Genomic DNA, 21794 nt, shown 5'->3' on the forward strand with positions numbered 1-21794 from the left:
AAATTAGCTGGGAATGGTGGCACGTCCCAACTATTAATACTTGGAGGGCTGAGGCAGGAGAATCAATTGAGCCTGGGAGATTGAGGCTGCAGAGAATTATGATCATACCACTACATTCCAGCCTGGGTGACAGAGCAAGAACTTGTCCCAAAAAAATAAAATAAAATATATTTCTTTTTTTTTTTTTTTGAGATGGACTGGCACTCTGTCACCCAAGCTGGAGTGCAGTGGTTCTATCTCAGCTCACTACAATCTCCGCCTCCTGGGTTCAAGTGATTCTCCTGGCTCAATCCCCCAAGTAGCTGGGATTACGGGTGCCCGACACCATGCCTAGCTAAATTTTTTGTATTTTTCTTTTTTTTATTTTTTGAGATGGAGTCTGGCTCTGTCACCCAGGCTGGAGTGCAGTGGCGCGATCTCAGCTCACTGTAACCTCCGCCCTCCAGGTTTAAGCGATTCTCCTGCCTCAGCCTCCTGAGTAGCAGGGACTACAGGTATGTGACATCATGCCTGGCTAATTTTTTTTTTATTTTTGCTAGAGATGGGGTTTCACCATGTTAACCAGGATGGTCTCGATCTCCTGATCTTGTGATCTGCCTACCTTGGCCTCCCAAAGTGCTGGGATTACAGGTGTAAGCCACCGCGACCGGCCTTTTTTTTTTTTTTTTTTTTTTTTTTTTTTTGTAGTTTTAGTAGAGATGGGGTTTCACCATGTTGGCCAGACTGGTTTTGAACTCCTGACCTCAAGTGATCCACCGACCCGGCCTCCCAAAGTTCTGGGATTACAGGCATGAGCCACACATATTTTCTGTATGTATTATATACTGTAGACTTTAATAAAGTCAGCTAGAGAAAAGAAAATATTAAGAAAATTGTAAGGAGACTGGGCATGGTGGCTCACGCCTGTAATTTCAGCACTTTGGGAGGCTGAGGCTGGCAGATCACCTAAGGTCAGGAGTTCGAGACCAGCCTGGCCAACATGGCAAAACTCTGTCTCTACTAAAAATACAAAAATTAGCCAGGTGTGGTGGCTGGCGCCCATAATCCCAGCTACTCGGGAGGCTGAGGCAGGAGAACTGCTTGAACCCTGGGGTGGGGGTGGTGGCGGGGCAGAGGTTGCAGTGAGCCATGCCACTTCACTCCAGCCTGGGCAAAAGAGCTAAACTCTGTCTCAAAAAAAAAAAAAAAAAGAAAGAAAATTGTAAGGAAGAGAAACTGTGTTTACTGTTTGTTGAGTGGAAGTGGATCATCTGGATCTTCATCCTCATCATCACATTGAGGAGGAGGAGGAGGGAGGGGGTTTGTCTTGCTGTCTCGGTTGGCAGAGGTAGAAGAAAGTCTGCACAGAAGTGGACCCCTGAAGTTCAAACCCATGTTGTTCAAGGGTCAACTGTGTAAGTAAAGTGCAAATTAGAAACAGTTTTCTTTTTTTTTTTTTTAAACGGATTCTCTGGAGTTTCGCTCTTGTCACCCAGGCCGGAGTGCAGTGGTGCGATCTTGGCTCACTGCACCCTCTGCCTCTTGGGTTCAAGGGATTCTCATGCCTCAGGCTCCTGAGTAGCTGGGATTACAGGTGAAAGCCACCACACCTGGCTAATTTTTGTATTTTTAGTAGAAGTGGGGTTTTGTTATGTTGGCCAGGCTAGTCTTGAATTCCTCACCTCAGGTGATCTGTTCACCTTTTTCTCCCAAAGTGCTGAGATTATAGGGCGTGAGCCACTGTGCCTGGCCAGGAACAGTTTCTATCAGATTTCAAAAGATAAAACATAATTCTCAATATTATGGGCAGGGGGACAGGTAATTACATGCATAAGACTACATTGCTGGCCGGGTGCAGTAGCTCACGCCTGTAATCCCAGCACTTTGAGAGGCCGAGGTAGGCGGATCATGAGGTCAGGAGTTCGAGACCAGCCTGGCCAACAAGGCAAAACTCTATCTCTTAGCCGGGCATGGTGGTGAGCGCCAGTAATCCCAGCTACTCAGGAGGCTGAGGCAGGAGAATCGCTTGAACCTGGGAGACAGAGATTGCAGTGAGCCGAGATCGTGCTGTTGCGCTCCAGCCTGGGTGACAAGAGCAAGACTCCATCTCGGGGAAGACTACATTGCTGATATATACTTGTAGTACTTTATAAAAAGTGATTTGTCATTAGGTATCAAAAGCGATAAAAATGTTTATAACCTTTGCCCCAGTGGAATAACCAATTTCACTAATAAGATTATCCTCAGGAAATAATTAAATATTGTGGCAAGATCCAGCTACTAAGATGTTCGTAGTAGTGAGATACTGGAAATAACTTAAGTATTCAACTGTTAGACATTAGTACATCTATATAATAGATTACCCTATCTATAAAAATTATCTCTGTGAATGTTCAAAAAATTCTGCTGTATATTACGTGAAAACAAATGATAAAATAGAGAATATATAGTAGAATTTGTTTTTGTAAAAAATGCATAGAAAAAGACTGGAAGGAGCTTCATTAAGGTGTTAGATTCTGCTTTTTAAAATTGAGATATAATTCATATACCATATGATTCACCCATTTAATCAATCTAAAGAATCCATTGCAAAGTCAGTACAATTTATTATATTCAGAGTTGCATAACCATCACTTTACTCAATTTTAGAGCATTTTCCCTGTGCACGTTAGAGTCACTTCTCATTCCAGCCTCCTAATCCAACCTCCCTAAGGCACTCCCACTTTCTCCCCTTTCACTACTATTGCAACCATTCCTCTACTTTCTGTCTATAGATTTGCCTATTCTGGACATTTTATGTAAATAGAATCATACAACATGTGGTCTTTTGTGCCTGGTTTCTTTTAACATAATGGTTTCAAGGCTCATTCGTGTCACAATATATTATAAAATTTGAGTCGTTTCTATATTTTATGTATTATGAGTTTCAGGGGTCTGTCCTGCAGACCCTGACCCAACAACGGATGAGTAAAGTACACTGACACACAGATACTCTGCTTTGCCAGTTTGGCTGAGCATCCGGGCAGCTTACAGACTCCACGCAGAGTGGTGTAAACAGTTGGAGATGGAGACCATCCTGGCTAACACGGTGAAACCCCGTCTGTACTAAAAATACAAAAAAATTAGCCAAGCGTAGTGGCGGGCGCCTGTAGTCCCAGGCTGAGGCAGGAGAATGGTGTGAACCAAGGAGGCAGGGCTTGCAGTGAGCCGAGATCGCGCCACTGCACTCCAGCCTGGGCAACTGAGCGAGACTCCGTCTCCCAAAAAAAAGCAGCCTTGACCAGCTAGTGAGACTCACATTTATTCAGTAACTATTAATTGACAAAGGCTTGAGTCAACACCACTAGAGGGTAATTGACATTGTGGACTTCCCGAGTAGAAAGCAATTAAGCATCTGTGGGAAATCAAAGGTTAGTCTTAGGACCACATGGGTAAACAAGCTAATTAGATAAACTCCCCACATTCCTTTTCTTTTTTTTTTTTTTAAACTCCCCACATTCCTTTGTTTCTACTGTAATTTATTTAACTAGGGACAAGGCTGCCTTCAGCTAAGTTTATTACTGGAGCTTATGCAAACACCCCAGGCCTTCCAAGAAGGTTTGCGTCTTATAATTTTCCCCACCATCCTGACTGAACTCCCACAATGAGTAATACGTAAAGTTCGTGTACAAGTTTTTGTGTGGTTGTGTTTTCAGATCTCTTTGATGCACACCTAGGAATGGTCATGTGGTGTCTGACTGCTTAGCCTGTGGGGGAACTGCCAGATTGTTATACCACTTTACATTTCTACTAGCAGAGGATGAATGTGCCAGTGTTTCCACGTGCTTGCAGTTATTTTCTGGTGGTTTTTTTTTTTTTTTTTTTTTTTGAGGTGGAGTATTGCTCTGCCACCCAGGCTGGAGTGCAGTGGCACAATCTCGACTCACTGCAACCTCCACCTCCCAGGTTCAAGTGATTCTCCTGCCTCAGCCTCCCGAGTAGCTGGGATTACAGGTGCATGCTACCCCTCCCGGCTAACTTTTATATTTTTAGTAGAGACGGGGTTTCACCATTTTGGCCTGGCTGGTCTTGAATTCCTGATCTCAAGTGATCCACCCACCTCGGCCTCCCAAAGTGCTGGGATTACAGGCGTGAGCCACCGTGCCCGGCCCTAGTTAGATTCTTTGCCCATTTTTAAATTGGATTCTGTTTTTATTAATGAGTTGTAAGAGTTCTTTATATATTCTAGATAAAAGTTCTATATATATGATTTACAAATATTTTCTCGCATTTTGTTTCAGCAAGCACTCTAGGAAAACAAACAAATGTTTTCTCCCGTTCTATAGATTGACTTTTCATTTTCTTGATGGTATCTTTTGAAGCACAAAACTTAAAAAAAAAATTCCCCCAACTTTATCGAGGTATAACTTACAAAAATTATATATATTTCTGAGGTACAACATGTTTTTGTTTTTGTTTTTGTTTGAGGCAGAATCTTGCTCTGTCACCCAGGCTGGAGTGCAGTGGCATGATCTCAGCTCACTGCAGCCTCCTCCTCCTGGGTTCAAGCAATTCTGGTGCCTCAGCCTCCCGAGTAGCTGGGATTACAGGGGTATACCACCATGCCCAGCTAATTTTTTTGCATTTTTAATAGAGATGGGGTTTTACCATGTTGGTCTGGCTAATCTTGAACTCGGCCTCAAGCAATTCGCCTGCCTCCCAAAGTGCTGGGATTACAGGCGTGAGCTCTAGCACCTGGCCACATGTTTTGATACATGTATACATTGTGAAATGATGGCCACACTCAAGCTAGTTAACATATCCATCACCTCACATAATTATCTTTTTTTTGCATGTGTAATGAGAACATTTAAGATCTGCTTTCCAACCAAATTTCAAGTATACAATAGAGTGTTATGAACTGTCAACACCAAGTTGTACATTGGATCCTCAGAAGTCACTCATCCTGCCTAACGGAAACTTTGTACTCTTTAACCAACATCTCCCTATTTCCCCCACCCTCCAGCCCCGGCAACCACTATGCTACTCTCTGCTTCTATGAGTTTGACTTTTTAATATTCCCCATATAAGTAAGATCATGCAGTATTTGTCTTTCTGTGTCTGGCTTATTTCACTTAGCGTAATGCTCTCCAGGTTCATCCACGTTGGCCTAAATGGCAGGATTTCCTTTTATAAGGCTGAATAATATACCATTGTATATACCACATTTTCTTTATTCATCCGTTTAAGGACACTTAGTTGTTTCCATGTCTTTGCTATATGATTAATACACATACACACACACACACATATAATAGTGCTGTAATGAACATGGGAGTGCAGCTGTCACTTTGAGATACTGCTTTCATTTCCTTTGGATATATTCCCCGAAGTAGAATTGCTGGATCATAACATGTTTTTAGTTTTTTGAGGACCTTCCATATTGTTTTCCATATTCGCTGTATCAATTTACATTCTCACCAATAGCGTAGAAGGGTTCTCTTTCCTCCACACCCTCACCAACACTTGTTATCTTTTGTCTTTTTGATAATAGCCATCCCAACAGGTGTGAGGGGATGTCTTACTGTGGCTTTGATAAAGTTTTTAATTTTGATGTAGTCAATATGTTTAGTTTTTCTTTTGTTGTGTGTGCTTCTGATGTCCTAAGATATTGCTTCACCCCAGGTCCTGAAAATTTACTCCTGTATTTTCTTCTAAAAGTTTTTTTAGTTTTAGCTCTTACATTTAGGTCTGTGATCCATTTTCAGTTAATTTTTACGTATGGTTTGAGATAGGAATCCAGCTTTATTCTTTTGCATGTCAATATCCTGTTGTAGTCACACCATTTGCTGAAAAGTCTGTTTTTTTGTCACTCTTGTCAAAAATCAATTGACTGTAGATATAAACGTTTATCTCTAGATAGATAGATATATTCTTATGCCAGTACCATGCTGTGTTGATTCCTGTATGTTTTGAAATCGGAAAGTGTGAATCCTCCAACTTTATTACTTTTCAATATTATTTTGGCTATTGTGGGTCCCTTGAATTTCCATGTTTTTTTTTGTTTGTTTTTTGTTTTTTGTTTTTTGTTTTGAGACAGGGTGTTGCTCTGCTGCCCAGGGCGGAGTACAGTGGCATGATCAGAGCTCACTGCAGCCTCAACCTCCCAGGCTCAAGCAATCCTCCCATCTTAGCCTTCCAAGTAGCTGGGACTATAGGCGTGCACCACCATGCCTGGCTAATTTTTGTAGTGTTTTGTAGAGATAGGATTTTGCCATGTTGCCCAAGCTGGTCTTGGCTCAAGCGATTCTCCCAAGTCAGCCTCCCAAATTGTTGGGATTATAGGCATGAGCCACCAGGTCTGGCCATGAATTTTAGGATCAATCTATTTCTGCAAATAGATAGATGGGTTTTTTAAATAGACTTTATTTTTTAGATCATTTTATGTTCATAGCAAAACTGGGCAGAAAGTAGAGAGTTCCCATGTAGCCCCTATACCACATGTATGGAACTTCCCTCTGTTATTAATGTTCCCCACCAGAGCACATTTGTTATAATGAGCCTACACTGACATGTCGTTATCACCTAAAGACCATGGTTTACGTTAGGATTCACTCTTGGTATGATACCTTTTATGGGTTTGTACAAATATATAATGACGTGCATATGTCATAATAGGATCATACTAGATAATCTTTTAGAATTTCTTTTTGTTAGCTAAGTCTTCTGATTTTTCTAAAATGAACATGCAGCCAGGCGTGATGGCTCACGCCTGTGATCCTAGCACTTTGGGAGGCCGAGGTGGGTGGATCACCTGAGGTCAGGAGTTCGAGACCAGCCTGGCCAACATGGCAGAACCCCTTCTCTACTAAAAGTACAAAATAATTAGCTGGGCGTGGTGGTGTGCACCTATAATCCCAGCTACTCAGGAGGCTGAGGGAGGAGAATCGCTTGAACCCTAGAGGGGGAGGCTGCAGTGAGCCAAGATCGTGCCACTGTACTCCAGCCTGGGTGACAAAGTGAGACTCTGTCTCAAAAAAAAAAAAAGAAAGAAACCTAAATAAATAAATAAAATGAACATGCTTTGCTAGTAGTTTTTTAAGTTAAAAGTATTGTTTTAAACTTTGCACTGGTTGTGTATTTTTTTTCCTGGAAATAACTTGAAAATGATTGGTAAAAAATGTCTTCTTATATTTATTCTTAGTATAGTTCAGTGAAATTAGAGAAAAAGTATCCTTTCTTACATATGGAGAGATTTAGGACAGTGTTTGTGACTTAGGTAAGTTTTGTGGCCAGCAGATAAATCACAGTTAAAATCTGGATCCACTGTTAGTTTTGTGTATTAGAGTAGTGGTCCTTAAATTATGAAATGTGAATAGGTTCCAAAAAAGTCAGTTAAATGCGGAGTTTTTAGAAATGCATTATCCATTGCAAATTTCAACTAAATAAACAGTGTAAAAACAAACATTAAAGTGACTAGAAACAAATATGCACAATGCAAGTTTCATTCCTCAGAGCTACAGAGTCAGAATCTTGGGAAGTGGTGGTGCCCAGCTTCTGTATGGCCAAAAAGCTGCCTTGTGATTCTGATCTTGAGTCCAGTCTTAAAGCTGCTCCGTGATAATTCTTTAGGGAAGTCAGTGCTTTGCTGATTGTTGACTCTCTCAAGAGCCTAACGGTTAATCATGCCTTTTGAAGTACTTTGTTGTTTTGTTTGTTTCTATTTTTTTCCTCCTTTTCATGTTTTTGTTATAAGAGCTGGAAAATGTGCTGAGGAAATGCATCTGTAGAATGTATTTAAGCACTTGAAATGAACGTTTTATTTATAGAGCAAATTTAGTTCATGCCTTAAGCATTTTAATCTGAAAGTTCTATCCCAAAGTGTTCGTTTACTGGCATTATTGACAAGGGGTGTGTTGGTTGAAGGAGTGTTTTAGAATGTTTGTTTTATTAACTAAAATCTAATTAAGTACTCTTAAATTTTTTTGTTTACAGAAAAGTCTTTTAAGTTATGTGTCACCAAGGAGATGCTCCTTCTTAGTATTACAACTGCTTATACAGGTAATGGAATTACTGTTCTTACTTTCTCCTGCTGCATAATGACAATAAGGGGTTGAAAACAAGAGCCACGTTATTATTTCTCACAATTCTGTGCAGTGACTGGGCTCAGTGAATGGTTCTTCTCCTGGTGTCACTTGGGGTCTCTTGTGGCTGGTTTCCTTCACGTGTCGCCTTCACTGTGGTCAGATGAAAGGCTGAGTATCTCTCTTTTTGTGTAGTCTCAGAGCTGCTCTCCATCTACACAACCCCCTCCATAAGATCACCTTGTGATCCGGCAGGATAGCCAGACACCTTAGTTAATGGACTGATGGCTCCAAAAAAGGCAACAGGAAAGAATACCAGACCTTCTTAAAGCTCAGGCTTCAGTCTAGCCCAGCATCACTTCTACTGGATTCTGTTGGTGACAGCAAATCACAGGGTTGGCCCAAATTCAGTGTGGAAAGATTCCACACAAGGTTCAGAAAAACCAGGACACATGGCTCTTTGGGACCAGTGGTTTTAGGCAACGCAGAGCACTACAGAAAATAACCATGAAGAAATCTGTAACTTTATATGGATTAAAATCATTTCTGGACAGGTGCAGTGGCTCACGCCTGTAATCCCAGCACTTTGGGAGGCTGAGGTGGGTGGATTGCTTGAGCCCAGGAGTTCAAGACCAGCCTGGGCAACATGGTGAAACCCCATCTCTAGTAAAAATACAAAAAATTAGCCGAGTATGGTGGTGCATGCCTGTAGCCCCAGCCACTCAGGAGGCCGAGGTGGGAGGATCACCTGAGCTCAGCAAGTCAAGGTTGCGTGATCCGAGACAGCACCACTATACTCCAGCCTGGCCATGGGAGTAAGACCTCTGTCTCAAAAAAAAAAAAATCATTTCTAATGAAATAGAAGCATGTCATAATGTGGTATGATAACAGGCGGGGTACCCTTAAGTCAAGAATGATAAGGAAATTTGTTTTCTTTTAAAAAATGCTGTAATTTGCTAGTTAATCTGTTCCCTTTATGTGCCTCATAGATAAAACATATTTTCAGGTGAAATAGAATAAACATTAAACATCTTTAAAATTCACAATTAAGGTTTTGTAGCATTAGGGAATCACGGTCGCCTACTGATTTACTCTAATTTTTTAATCTTAGGAATTTTCTTTTCCTAGAAAAAGGGGTTTAATTAAAACATTATGGTGCTTTTAAGACACACTGTATAGTATGTATTGGCTTTCCATTACAGTAAGAATATAATCGAATAGGTGCCAGGCACAGTGGCTCATGTCTGTAATCCCAGCACTTTGGGAGGCTGAGGTGGGCAGATCACCTGGGGTCAGGAGTTCGAGACCAGCCTGGCCAACACAGTGAAACCCCGTCTCTACTAAAAATACAAAAATTACGCGGGTGTGGTGGTGCACGCCTGTAATCCCAGCTACTTGGGAGGCCGAGGCAAGGAGAATTGCTTGAACCTGGGAGGCAGAGGTTGCAATGAGTTGAGATAGCGCCACTGCACTCCAGCCTGGGCAACAGAGCGAGACTCTCTCTCAAAAAAAAAAAAATAGGAATGTTCCTGTTTCTTTGGAAAGCTACTAACAAAGTTAATGAGCACGTTAGTCTTCACTGTTACAAAGTTATGTTAATTATCACCTCTGCCCATCTCCGCCTGCATGGAGAGTGATAGGTTTTAACATAAGGATATCTGTTCATTTGAGTTGTATACTTTTATCTGAAATATACGGCAGATACTGTCTTGTGGTATCTTAATTTTAGCTGCTACAACAAATTTCCATAGACTGTGTGGCTTAAACAACAGACATTTATTTCTCACAGTTCTGGAGGCTGGGAAGTCTGAGAGCAGGATGCCACCATGCGCAGCTTGTGGTGCAGGCTGTTCCTGATTGTAGGCAGCTGCCTTCTTGCTGTGTCCTCCCATGGCAGAGAGCAGACAGGAAGCAAGCTTTTTGTTGTCTCTATTTATAAGGGCACTAATCACATCACGAGGGCTCCACCCTCATGGCCTAATTGCCTCCAAAAGGCCCCGTCTCCAAATACCATGTTTTGGGGAATTTGAGTTTCAACATGTGAATTTGGGAAGGACACAAACATTTAGTCCATAGCATGAAGCTAATTCCATTTCATCAGTTACATCACATTATGCTCTGCTTGGGGATTAATATTTCAGTCTCTGTGAGTTTTATGTGTTTTACTACGCAAGTATTCTTTCGTCAGATACTACTAGATGGGAAGATAAACAAAAATGTTAATGTATAAATTACATCTGATTTTTTTTTTTTAACTAAAGGTCTGGAATTAACTTTCTTCTCTGGTGTATATGGAACCTGTATTGGTGCTATAAATAAATTTGGAGCAGAAGAGAAAAGCCTTATTGGACTTTCTGGCATTTTCATCGGCATTGGAGAAATTTTAGGTTGGTTTTAAAAAAAAGCATTTGCATTAAAAATATCAGTTTATTATAGGTAAAATGGAAATTTTAAGTGTACTTCACCTTTGTCCTTGAATTTCTGTTTTTTCTGCTTATTTTTACCCAAACGTGTGTTTTTATTTTTCTATTATTGCTATTCTTTTTCTTTTTTTTTTTTCGAGACAGAGTCTCACTCTGTCGCCCAGGCTAGAGTTGGAGTGCAGTGGCGTGATCTCAGCTCACTGCAAGCTCCGCCTCCTGGTTTCACGCCGTTCTCCTGCCTCAGCCTCCCAAGTAGCTGGGACTACAGGTGCCCACCACCACTCCCGGCTATTTTTGTTTTTGTATTTTAAATAGAGACGGGGTTTCACCGTGTTAGCCAGGATGGTCTGGATCTCCTGACCTCATGATCCGCCCGCCTCGGCCTCCCAAAGTGCTGGCATTACAGGTGTGAGCCACCATGCCCGGCCTATTATTGCTATTCGAATATAACTAAATTATAAAACATTTGCAAAATAATTCACAGATGGAAACCCTGTGCAAGAAAACATGCAATGTTTCCTCACTTTTCCTCTTAAAATATTTAGAATGTCTTGGAATTCCTGACTCTGGTTCTCTGATTCCCTGTCACCAACTGGGTATCCAACAGCTCAATCCTGTTCTAACACTTAACTATCCAGAGTTAGTGTCAGATTCCACAGGTTTAAGGGTTCAGTCCTACAGACAGTCTGGGTCCATAGGCCTCTCAGGCACACCTCTCTGACTTGGGTACAAATTTGGAGGTTCCCACAGCCCTCTTCTCCCTTCATGTTTGATAATTTGCTAGAGCAACTCACAGAACTCAGGAAAATGCTCTCCTGACTATTAGAGTTTATTATAAAGGATACAGATGAGCAGCCTGATGAGGAGGTACAAAGGGTGGGGTCTGAAAGGGTCCCTAAGTGCAGGAGCCTCTGTCTCCATGGATTTTGGGCTCACCACTCCAGAAGCTCCTCCAACCCTGTTTAGGGGGATTTATGGAGATCCTGTTACATAGGCATGATTGATTAAATCATTGGCCACATGTCCGGGTGCAGTGGCTCATTCACTTTGGGAGGCTGAGGTGGGAGGATCACTTGAACCCAGGAGTTCAAACCTGGACAACATAAGGAGACCCTGTGTCTAACAACAACAAAAAAACAATCATTGGCCATTGGTGATTGATTTAATCTCCAGCCTTCCCTCCCTGAAGTGGGAGTGAAAGGGCCTGGAAGTTCTAGCCCTCAGGGCTTGGTCTTTCTGGGAACCAGCCTCATCTTGAAGCTCTATCCTAGGCCAACCCCTCTCTCCCCAAAAGTTGCCCCCTTAGCATAAACTTCGGTATGATTGAAAGTGGCTCTTTCTGAATAACTAATGTCCCTCATATCACTGAGGAAATTCCAGGCCTTTTAGGATTTCTGTGCCAAGAACTAGCAGCAAAGACCAAATATGTATTTTTATTATCCTCCACTAGTTATTCTTTGTTCAACAAAGATTTGTTCAGCACTTGCAGTATATTGAATATGGTGTTAGATATGAGGAACTTCAACAAAGATTTATAGTAATCTGTCATGTCAACAAAATAGACAAAAATACCTGCCTACATAGAGCTTATATTCTTGAGGAAGAACACAGACAATAAAAACAGAAACCTTTGTATGTGAGACAGTGGTAAGCACCATGGGTAAAGCGGACTTTGGAGGGTTTGTTTGTTTTTGCTTTTTGGTCCCTGCCTTACTGCCAACACCTGGAGCAGGACAAGGTCTATATTGGGCATCCAATAAATGAGTTAAATGTGTTGAATGAATAATGAGAACATGGTTTCAGCAGAACTTAGTAACCAGTTGCGTGGTAGTGTGAGGAGAGGTGTCTACAATGATGACCAGGTTGATCAGAGTAACCTGGGCAGAGAGAATGCTGTAGGAGATGGGGTTTGAGGACATCTGCTGAATGGGATTTTGAACACCTCTAAGTACCAGAGAGGCACCCAAGTAGAGAAGTGTCCAGTGGGAAATGCAGGCTGATGCTCAGGAGGGACTCGTGGGCTGGAGATTGATGTTGGGAGTTACGGGTATGTAAATGGCGGGCGAAGCTTAGCCATGGTGAGTCAGTGCAGGGTAGTCTTCTCTGGTAAGTGCTTGTTTAGTGTCTGCCTGTAGACTACCTGGGAAGAAACTCACTTTCTGTAGGCAGCCTGCTTTTTTGAAAAAAATAATTTCAAATTGATAAGAAATTGCGAAAATAGGCCAGGCACAGTGCTCACGCCTGTAATTCTAGCACTTTGGGGAGCTGAGGTGGGCAGATCGCTTGAGTTCAGGAGTTTGAGACCAGCCTGGGCAACATGGCAAAACCCCATCTCTACAAAAAAAGTACAAAAAAATTAGCCAGGTGTAGTGGCGTATGCCTGTAGTCCCAGCTACTTGGGAGGCTGAAGTGGGAGGTTGCAGTGAGCCCAGATCACACCACTGCACTCCAGTCTGGGCCACAGAGCAAGACTCTGTCTCAAAAAAACCAAAAAACCAAAACAAAAAAAGAAATTGCAAAAATAAAAATAGTACAAAGAACATCTGAATATCCTTTAACAGGATTCATCTATTGTTAACACTCTACTTTAGTAACTTTTTTTTTTTTTTTTTTTTTTTTTAAAGGACAGAGTCTTGCTCTGTTGCCCAGGCTGGGGTGCAATGGCTTGATCTCGGCTCACTGCAACCTTCGCCACTGGGGTTCAAGCAATTCTTCTGCCTCAGCCTCCCAAGTAGCTGGGACTACAGGCAACTGCTACCACGCCTGGCTAATTTTTGTATTTTCAGTAGAGATGGGGTTTCACCATGTTGGCCAGGCTGGTCTCGATCTCTTGACCTCTTGATCCACTCACCTGGGCCTCCCAAAGTGCTGGAATTACAGGCATGAGCCACTGCACCTGGCCCTACTGTCAGTATTTTTGAGCTTTGTTCTTAGATGTAGTTCATTTAATTGAAAACAGCAGCATACCTTTTAAGATTTGTTGGACAGGACTGGAGCATTACTCAGTCTAGGGCTAATTATTTCCTGCTTCTAAGGGAAGACCCTTCTGTGTGCTCCACCCAGTTCCTGTGAATCATAAGCTTTTAAGTGGCTGGTGGGACCAGACACTATACCCAGCTGAGGGCGGGGCCCTAATACCGCTAATCCTCTTGGCTGATTCTTTCCCAGACTTCTGCTAATTTGCTCACTTTATGTACTGATCAGTCCTCAGCTGAAGACTCAGGGGGACTGTCTGCAGCTCTCTGGAATTGTTTTTCTGTGTAGCTTTCCTTTCTGATACCGTTGTCTGTGAACTCTGGTCACCCTGATATCCCTAGAGTCACATCCCCGTCTCTTCAATCCATGGGGGCTGCTGGCCTCCGCCTGGTTTCTTTCTCCCTCTGCTGCCTACTCTTGAGAGGAACTGCCAAATATTTTCCAGAGTGACTGTACCAGCAATGTGTGAGTGATTCCATTTTTCTGAATCCTTGCCAGCACTTGGTGTTATCACTATTTTTGATGTTAGCGATTGTGATAGATGTGTAGTCATGTTTCATTGTGGTTTTACTTTCTGTCTTTAATGGGTAATGATGTTGAGCATCTTTTCATGTGTTTATTTACCCTCTTTATATCTTCTTTGGTGACATGTATGTGCATATCTTTTGCCCATTTTCTAGGCAGGGTTTTTTTTGTTTTGGTTCGTTTTTACTATTAACCTTCACTTTTTAAATTTTTTTTTTTCCAGACAGAGTCTCGCTCAGTTGCCAGGCTGGAGTGCAGTGGCGCAATCTTGGCTCACTGCAACCTCCACCTCCTGGGTTCAAGCGATTCTCCTGCTTCAGCCTCCTGAGTAGCTGGGACTACAGGCGCACGCCACCATGCCCAGCTAATTTTTGTATTTTTAGTAGAGACAGGGTTTCACCATGTTGGTCAGGATGGTCTCGATCTCTTGACCTTGTGATCCACCCACCTTGACCTCCCAAAGTGCTGGGATTACAGGCGTGAGCCACTGCGCCCAGCAACTTTCTAAATTTTTTAAATTTTTTTTTTTATTTTTTTGAGACAGAGTCTCGCTCTGTCACCCATGCTGGAGTGCAATGGCGCGATCTCGGTTCACTGCAACATCTGCCCCCTGGGTTCAAGTGATTCTCCTGCCTCTGCCTCTTAAGTAGCTGGGACTACAGGCATACGCCACCACACCTGGCTAATTTTTGTATTTTTGGTAGAGATAGTGTTTCACCATGTTGACCAGGCTGGTCTCAAACTCCTGACCTCGGGTGATCTGCCCGCCTTGGCCTCCCAAAGGGCTGGGATTACAGGCATGACACCCTGCACCCAGCCATCCTTCACTTTTGATATATAGGTTTGCTGGTATAGATTTCTGGGGTAGAAATCACTTAAAAATTATAAAGGTCTTCTTCTTTTCAGTTACAAAGTTCTTCTCTTCTCACTGTTGAGGATTCTCCTCTCAGCTTTTGAGACATCCTGAGCTGTTCTGGCTGCTGACTCTTCCTAGGCCTCTCTGACTCCTCTTCGGAGCTCACACATAATTCTCAGAATCCATAATGACTGCCTTTCAGTGTGATACCTTGGCTTGTTTGGCTATGATTGCAACAAAAACGTGGTCATAATGACAAGTTGTATCCTTATTTTATTTCTGTTATAAGCTACAGGTCAAAGGGGATAGCTTGCGGGGTACACTAATTCACAGAGAAGAAATACAAGAATGTTCCTGGATAGAAATGCAAGTCATTTTGATACCTTACTTTTTTGTTCTAATAGTTGTTGCTTGGTCATCATTATCATTGTCTGCAAGTGCTGAGGTGTTGGGTTTTTTGAAGAAATTTAACAAGTGAGAATGTTTATTCCTTGGCTCTTTGGTGATAGCTCAGGCCTGGGTATATGATGTTTCGGCAACATTAGTGACGTTTCTGCCATCTTGACTTATAGGTGGAAGCCTCTTTGGCCTGCTGAGCAAGAACAATCGTTTTGGTAGAAATCCAGTTGTGCTGTTGGGCATCCTGGTGCACTTCATAGCTTTTTATCTAATATTTCTCAACATGCCTGGAGATGCCCCGATTGCTCCTGTTAAAGGAACTGACAGCAGTGCTTACATCAAATCCAGGTATAGTGGCTGTCATTTCTCTAGTCACTTGAGGACGGGTGGGAGGTAACGGATGGCTAGATATTGAAAGTGAAGCAGTTAATCCTCTTCAGAGAGCCTGGTGTCTCTCTAAGGTCATCTGTCAAGTGTTCATGGAGTCAGACTGAGTTTAAATAGGAATCCTTAGAGAATCCTAAGTTATTTTTGTAATAGTTGGTTTTAACCTTTTCCCCCACTAAATCTTTTTCTTGATCCTTGAAGGAGCACATAAGTATCTGATTTGAATTTTTTATCTCTGCTTCTTGAGCAGTGAAATATCCAGACATTAGGGCCTGGAGGAAGAACAAAGAGGAGCGGGGGAGAACCTGGCAACTGGGGAGGCCATTCAGTCCTTCCAGAGCAGTTTATATAACGTTTGAGGATATTGGTTTAGTACACTCAACTCTCAAGTTCATTATAAACGCAGACATTTATGTCCAGCTCCACAAATCCAAGGGGAGCCCAGCCCAAAAAACTATACAAACTGAGTATATCGCATGTGAAAATCTGAAACTTTTCGAGGGCCAACATGATGCTCCAAGGGAAGTGTTATTAGAACATTTCAGGTTACAGATTTTCAGATTAAAAATACCTGACAGGTCAGTGTAATGCAGATGTTCCAAAGTCTGAAAAGAAAATTTGAAACACTTCTGGTCTTGATAAGGGATACTCAACCTGCATTTTCTTCACAAATGGTTGAGACCAGAGTTTGTTAGAATGTAAAGGTGTGTGCATTTGAGCACAAATTCTTACTTTGTAAATTCTAGTCTTTATGTTTTATTTTTATTTATTTATTTATTTATTTTGTGACAGAGTCTCACTCTGTCTGCCAGCCTAGAATGCAAGTGGCGTGATCTCCGCTCACTGCAACCACCGCCTCTGGGGTTCAAGTGATTCTCGTGTCTCAGCCTCCTGAGTAGCTGGGATTACAGGCACGCACCACTATGCCCAGCTAATTTTTATATTTTTAGTAGAGATGGGGTTTTGCCATGTTGGCCAGGCTGGTCCTCAAACTCCTGTCTTCAAGTGATCCGCCCACCTCAGCCTCCCAAAGTGCTGGGATTCCAGGCGTGAGCCGCCGCACCAGCTTTGTCTTTATTTTTGTTTCATAGTGTTTAAAACTTGCAGGTAGAATACTTTTGTGGGTGGGTTGCTTGTATATTTTAAATGGCTCTAGCAGATATTGCTCATACTAAATTGATTTTTATTTTCTTCAGCAAAGAAGTTGCCATTCTCTGCAGTTTTCTGTTGGGCCTTGGAGACAGCTGCTTTAATACCCAGCTGCTTAGTATCTTGGGCTTTCTGTATTCTGAAGACAGCGCCCCAGCATTTGCCATATTCAAGTTTGTTCAGGTAACCTCTTCAGATTGTGATTGTGTTTGACATAGGGCTCTTTCCTTTGTGTATTGCCTTGTTTTCCTTGGTTACTTGTATTGTGGTTTTAATTTTTATTTATTTGTTTTTATTTTTTTGATAGAGTCTCTCTCTGTCACTCAGGCTGGAGTGCAGTAGTGCAATCTTGACTCCCTGCAACCTCCACCTCCCGGGTTCAAGCAATTCTCCTGCCTTAGCCTCCTGAGTAGGTGAGATTACAGGCCCACACCACCACGCCTGGCTAATTTTTGTATTTTTTTTTCTTTTTAGCAGAGGCAGGGTTTCACCACATTGGTTAGGCTGGTCTCAAACTTCTGACCTCAGGTGATCCACCTGCCTTGGCCTCCCAAAGTACTGGGGATTATATGCGTGAGCCACCGCACCCAGTCTATTTTTTTATTTTATTTTATTTTTAAAGACAAAGTCGGCCCGCCACAGCTCACGCTTGTAATCCCAGCACTTTGGGAGGCCAAGGTGGGCGGATCACGAGGTCACAAGATCGAGACCATCCTGGCTAACACGGTGAAACCCTGTCTCTACTAAAAATACAAAAAAATTAGCCGGGCGTGGTGGCACGTGCCTATAGTCCCAGCTGCTCGGGTGGCTGAGGCAGGAGAATGGTGTGAACCCGGGAGGCGGAGCTTGCCATGAGCCCAGATCACGCCACTGCACTTCAGCCTGGGCCACAGAGCGAGACTCCGTCTCAAAAAAAAAAGACAGTCTCACTCTGTAGCCCAGACTGGAGTGCAGTGGCACGATCTTGGCTCAGTGCAATCTCTGCCTCCCGAGTAGGTGGGATTACAGGAGTGCGCTACCACGTTCAGCTAAGTTTTTATATTTTTAGTAGAGATGAGGTTTCACCATTTTGGCCAGGCTGGTCACAAACTACTGGCCTCAAGTGATCCCCCCGCTTGGGCCCCGCAAAGTGCTGGGATTATAAACATAAGCCACCACCCCGGCTATATTGTGTTTCTTATTTTATTTTATTTTTTTGTTTCCTCTTTTTTTTTCCTTTTTTTGCTTTTGTCTTATGTTGTGTTTTTTAAATGAAAGTTGGGGACATCCTTTAAGAGGATTTATGACTAGAATTAGGAAGCAAAGAGCAGTAAGATTTTTTGTATAACAGATTTTACTTTCTGGTCTCTATAGCTCTGATTAGAGATTTCCTTCCTTAGATACCAGAATTCTATTCATTTGTAATACAGACAAGTGGATTTCTTACTCTGTACATTCTTGTTACTCCAGTTTTCCACAAAATGCTATTTTTGTTTCATTTTATATTATTTTGTAGAGATGGGGTCTTGCTATGTTGTGCAGGCTGGTCTTGAACTCCTGCGCTCAAGCATTTCTCCCACCTTGGCCTCCCAAGGTGTTGGGTGGCATGAACCCCCACACCTGGCCAAAATGCTATTTTAAATACCAGGGACTGTGGCAGGAGTTTATGGTGCATGTTTGTGAGTCAGTGACTGAGGAAGTCATACCTTGATGCAGAAAGAATAGAAAGCACTGTGAGTTCCAGGTGTCCTTGGGGCAGGATAGGAGTGGGGCTAGGGGCTAACTGTGGCTCAGTGTGGCCCCCAGTGTGCCCGTTGTGATTTGTTTTGTTTGTTCTTAGTCTATTTGCGCAGCCGTGGCATTTTTCTACAGCAACTACCTTCTCCTTCACTGGCAACTCCTGGTCATGGTGATATTTGGGTTTTTTGGAACACTTTCTTTCTTCACTGTGGAATGGGAAGCTGCTGCCTTTGTAGCCCGCGGTTCTGACTACCGAAGTATCTGATCTGGTGTCCGTGAGGGGACACGTATGACCTCAGAAACACCACTGGACACAGAGCTTGGTGGAAGAAGTCGCCTTTGATCTTCACTCTATATTGGGTGATGTTCAGTATGGAAAATCAAGGGATTAAGACTGTTAAATCAGCCAGAGTTGGTGTTCAAGTTTACAGATATGAGTTATTTAAAGCAAGTGGAATAAGGGAAAGCTGTTAACTGTAATTGTTCAAAGATGTTGTTTTTCATTTCATCTATCTCAATTCTTATAATCATGTTATAGAATGTAAATGTTTTCTTCTCTCTCCTGCTGTTGTTGGAAGATCCTGCCTTGATTTAGAATACTAGGCCATATGTCATATAAATATTTTTTCTGGATATGGAGTATGTTTTGCTATGTAATAATGGGAAGCATATGTCATTCCCCATATGTGTTGGAGAATGACATTTAAATAAATAGCAAAGCTGGGTGTGGTGGTGCACCCCTATACTCCCAGCTGCTGGGGAGGCTGAAACAGAAGGATCACTTCAGCCCAGGAGATTGAGGCTGCAGTGAGCTATGATCACACCACTGCACTCCAGGCTGGGCAACAGGGTGAGACCCTGTCTTGAAAATAATAATAGGCCGGTCGCAGTGGCTCATGCCTGTAATCCCAACACTTTGGGAGGCTGAGGTGGGTGGATCACCTGAGGTCAGGAGTTTGAGACCAGCCTGGCCAACATGGTGAAACCTCATCTCTACTAAAAATACAAAAATGTGTTGGGTTTGGTGGTGCATGCCTGTAATCCTAGCTACTAGGGAGGCTGAGGCAAGAGAATTCGCTTGAACCCGGGAGGCGGAGGTTGCAGTGAGCCGAGATCGTGCCATTGCACTCCAGCCTGGGTGACAAGAGCGAAACTCCATCTCAAAAAAAAAAAGAAAAAATAATAATAATGATAATTTTTTAAAATAATGAAAAATAAATAACAAGATGCTGAAATAAAATCTTGATTTTGAAAAGATGTCTTCCTCTGTAAATGTTGCATTTGATAAGTTTTCTTACCTTGTAGCTCATAGCAAGGAGTGGCCAATTAAGTATTATGAAATAAGGTAAAAATTGTCGTAAGTCTTTTTTAAAATTTATTTATTTTTTATTTATTTATTTAGAGACGGATTCTCACTCTGTCGCCCAGGCTAGAGTGCAGTGGCGCGATCTCAGCTCACTGCCACCTCTGCCTCCCGGGTTCAAGCAATTCTCGTTCTTTAGCCTCCCAACTAGCTAGGATTATAGGCATGTGCCACCACACCTGACTAATTTTTGTATTTTTAGTAGAGATGGGGTTTCACCATGTTGGCCAGGCTGGTCTGGAACTCCTGACCTCAGGTGATCCACCCGCCTTGGCCTCCCAAAGTGCTGGGATTACAGGGGTGAGCCACCATGCCCGGTCCTTTAAGTCTTAAGAACAGGAATCTAACATCTGTAACAACAAAAACATTGAAAAAGACAAACATATTTACTGAGGGAGGACTTTTGCTAGCAATTTTCCTGGAAGATGCAATGCAGAAACCCCCAAACAAACCTGGAATGAGATCTGAGCTGCGTCATCAGGCCAGCGTCACACCATCATTTATGTGTCCTCCTCGAGCAGTGCCAGTCTATCATCCTGCGTGCGGGAATGGAACATAACTGGGGAGATGTTGAAATGGAAGTGTTAGCTTCCCTCCATAAGAGCTTACTTAAATTTTTTTTTTAATTGAAATCAAATCCAGAGCCATAAAAATGTCCCATTTTAAAGTGTACATTCACAAGGTTGCATAACCACCACAATGATCTAATTCCAGGACATTTTATCACCCCAAAAAGCAGTCGCTGCCTGTCAGCAGTCATTCTTTCTTATGTGGCATGGCAACCACAAATCTACTTTCTGTCTCTATAGATTTGCTTATTTTGAACATTTCATGTAAATGAGAGAGCTCAGTTTTTTTTTTTTTTTTCTTTTCAAATTTTTAGTAGAGACAGAGTCTCCCTATGTTGCTCAGGCTGGTCTTGAACTCCTGGGCTTAAGCGATCTTCTCACCATGGCCTCGCAAAGTGCTGGGGGGATTACAAGCAAGAGCCACCGTGCCTAGCAAGAGCTCACTTTTTTTGTTGTTGTTTTTTGGTTGTTGTGTTTTGTTTTGTTTTGTTTTTCTTTTGAGACAGCGTCTTACTCTGTTGCCCAGGCTAGAGTGCAGTGGCGCAATCTTGGCTCACTGCAACCTCTGCCTCCCAGGTTAAAGCGATTCTCCTGCCTCAGCTTCCTGAGTAGCTGGGATTACAGGCATGTGCCACCACGCCTGGCTAATTTTTGTATTTTCACTAGAGACGGGGTTTCACCATGTTGGTCAGGCTGGTCTAGAACTCCTGACCTCATGATCTGCCTGCCTCAGCCTCCCAAAGTGCTGGGATTACAGGCGTGAGCCACTGCGCCCAGCGGTTCCAGATTTTGAAGTTCTGGTTTTCCTTTTTGAAACTGATATAACCTCCATTGGCTTAGTTGATCCTATATAAATAATTTACAAATGCCCTTTCAGACTTAACAGTAGTGATTTATTATCTCTTTAAGCACATTATTTATCAAGGTGTATTAGTTTTCTAATGTGCCATAACAAATTACCCCAAAATGTAGCCACTTAAAATAACACACATCTATTTCATCACAGTTTCTGTGGGTCAGGAATCTGGGCATGGCTGAGCTGAGTCCTGGGCGTCTCTCCAGGCTGCAGTCCATGTCTCTCCAGGCTGCAGTGAAGGTGTGTTCCAGGTTTCACTGGGGGAGGGCCTGCTTCTCTGCTCACTCATGTAGTTGTTGCAGGAGTCAGTTCTTCACAGGCTGTCAGGCTAAGTAAGGATCTTGGTTTCTTATGGCTATTGGCTAAAGATCGCCCTTTGCCCTTCGCCATGCTACGGAGTAGTCCTCAGGGCAGCCTACAACATGGCAGCTGTCTCCATCAAAGGTCACAAGCAAGGACAGCCAGAGAGAGCGAGGGCAAGACAGAAGCCGCAGTCTTTCATAACTTCATCACTGCTGCACTCTGTTAGG

At 42.7% G+C, this 21794-nt stretch overlaps 1 protein-coding gene across 4 annotated transcripts in view; it reads left to right on the plus strand.

Annotated features, from left to right (window-relative positions):
• MFSD11 (major facilitator superfamily domain containing 11) overlaps positions 1–19733 on the plus strand; it is a 41703-nt gene extending 21970 nt beyond the window's left edge. For 2 of the 4 annotated variants that reach the window (XM_054459588.2, XM_054459590.2), the window contains exons 10-14: positions 7954–8019; positions 10304–10429; positions 15395–15569; positions 16805–16940; positions 18577–19733. In XM_054459588.2, coding sequence (XP_054315563.1) covers positions 7954–8019; positions 10304–10429; positions 15395–15569; positions 16805–16940; positions 18577–18741 — 668 coding nt within the window. In that variant the 3' untranslated portion in view covers positions 18742–19733. Of the gene's footprint in view, positions 1–7953; positions 8020–10303; positions 10430–15394; positions 15570–16804; positions 16941–17064 lie in introns of all 4 variants that reach the window. The other 2 variants (XM_063657121.1, XM_054459591.2) reach the window with 2 other exon arrangements.
• The last annotated feature ends 2061 nt before the right edge of the window (positions 19734–21794 follow it).

This window comes from Pongo pygmaeus, chromosome 19, assembly GCF_028885625.2.
Source record: "Pongo pygmaeus isolate AG05252 chromosome 19, NHGRI_mPonPyg2-v2.0_pri, whole genome shotgun sequence".
NCBI lineage: Eukaryota > Metazoa > Chordata > Mammalia > Primates > Hominidae > Pongo > Pongo pygmaeus.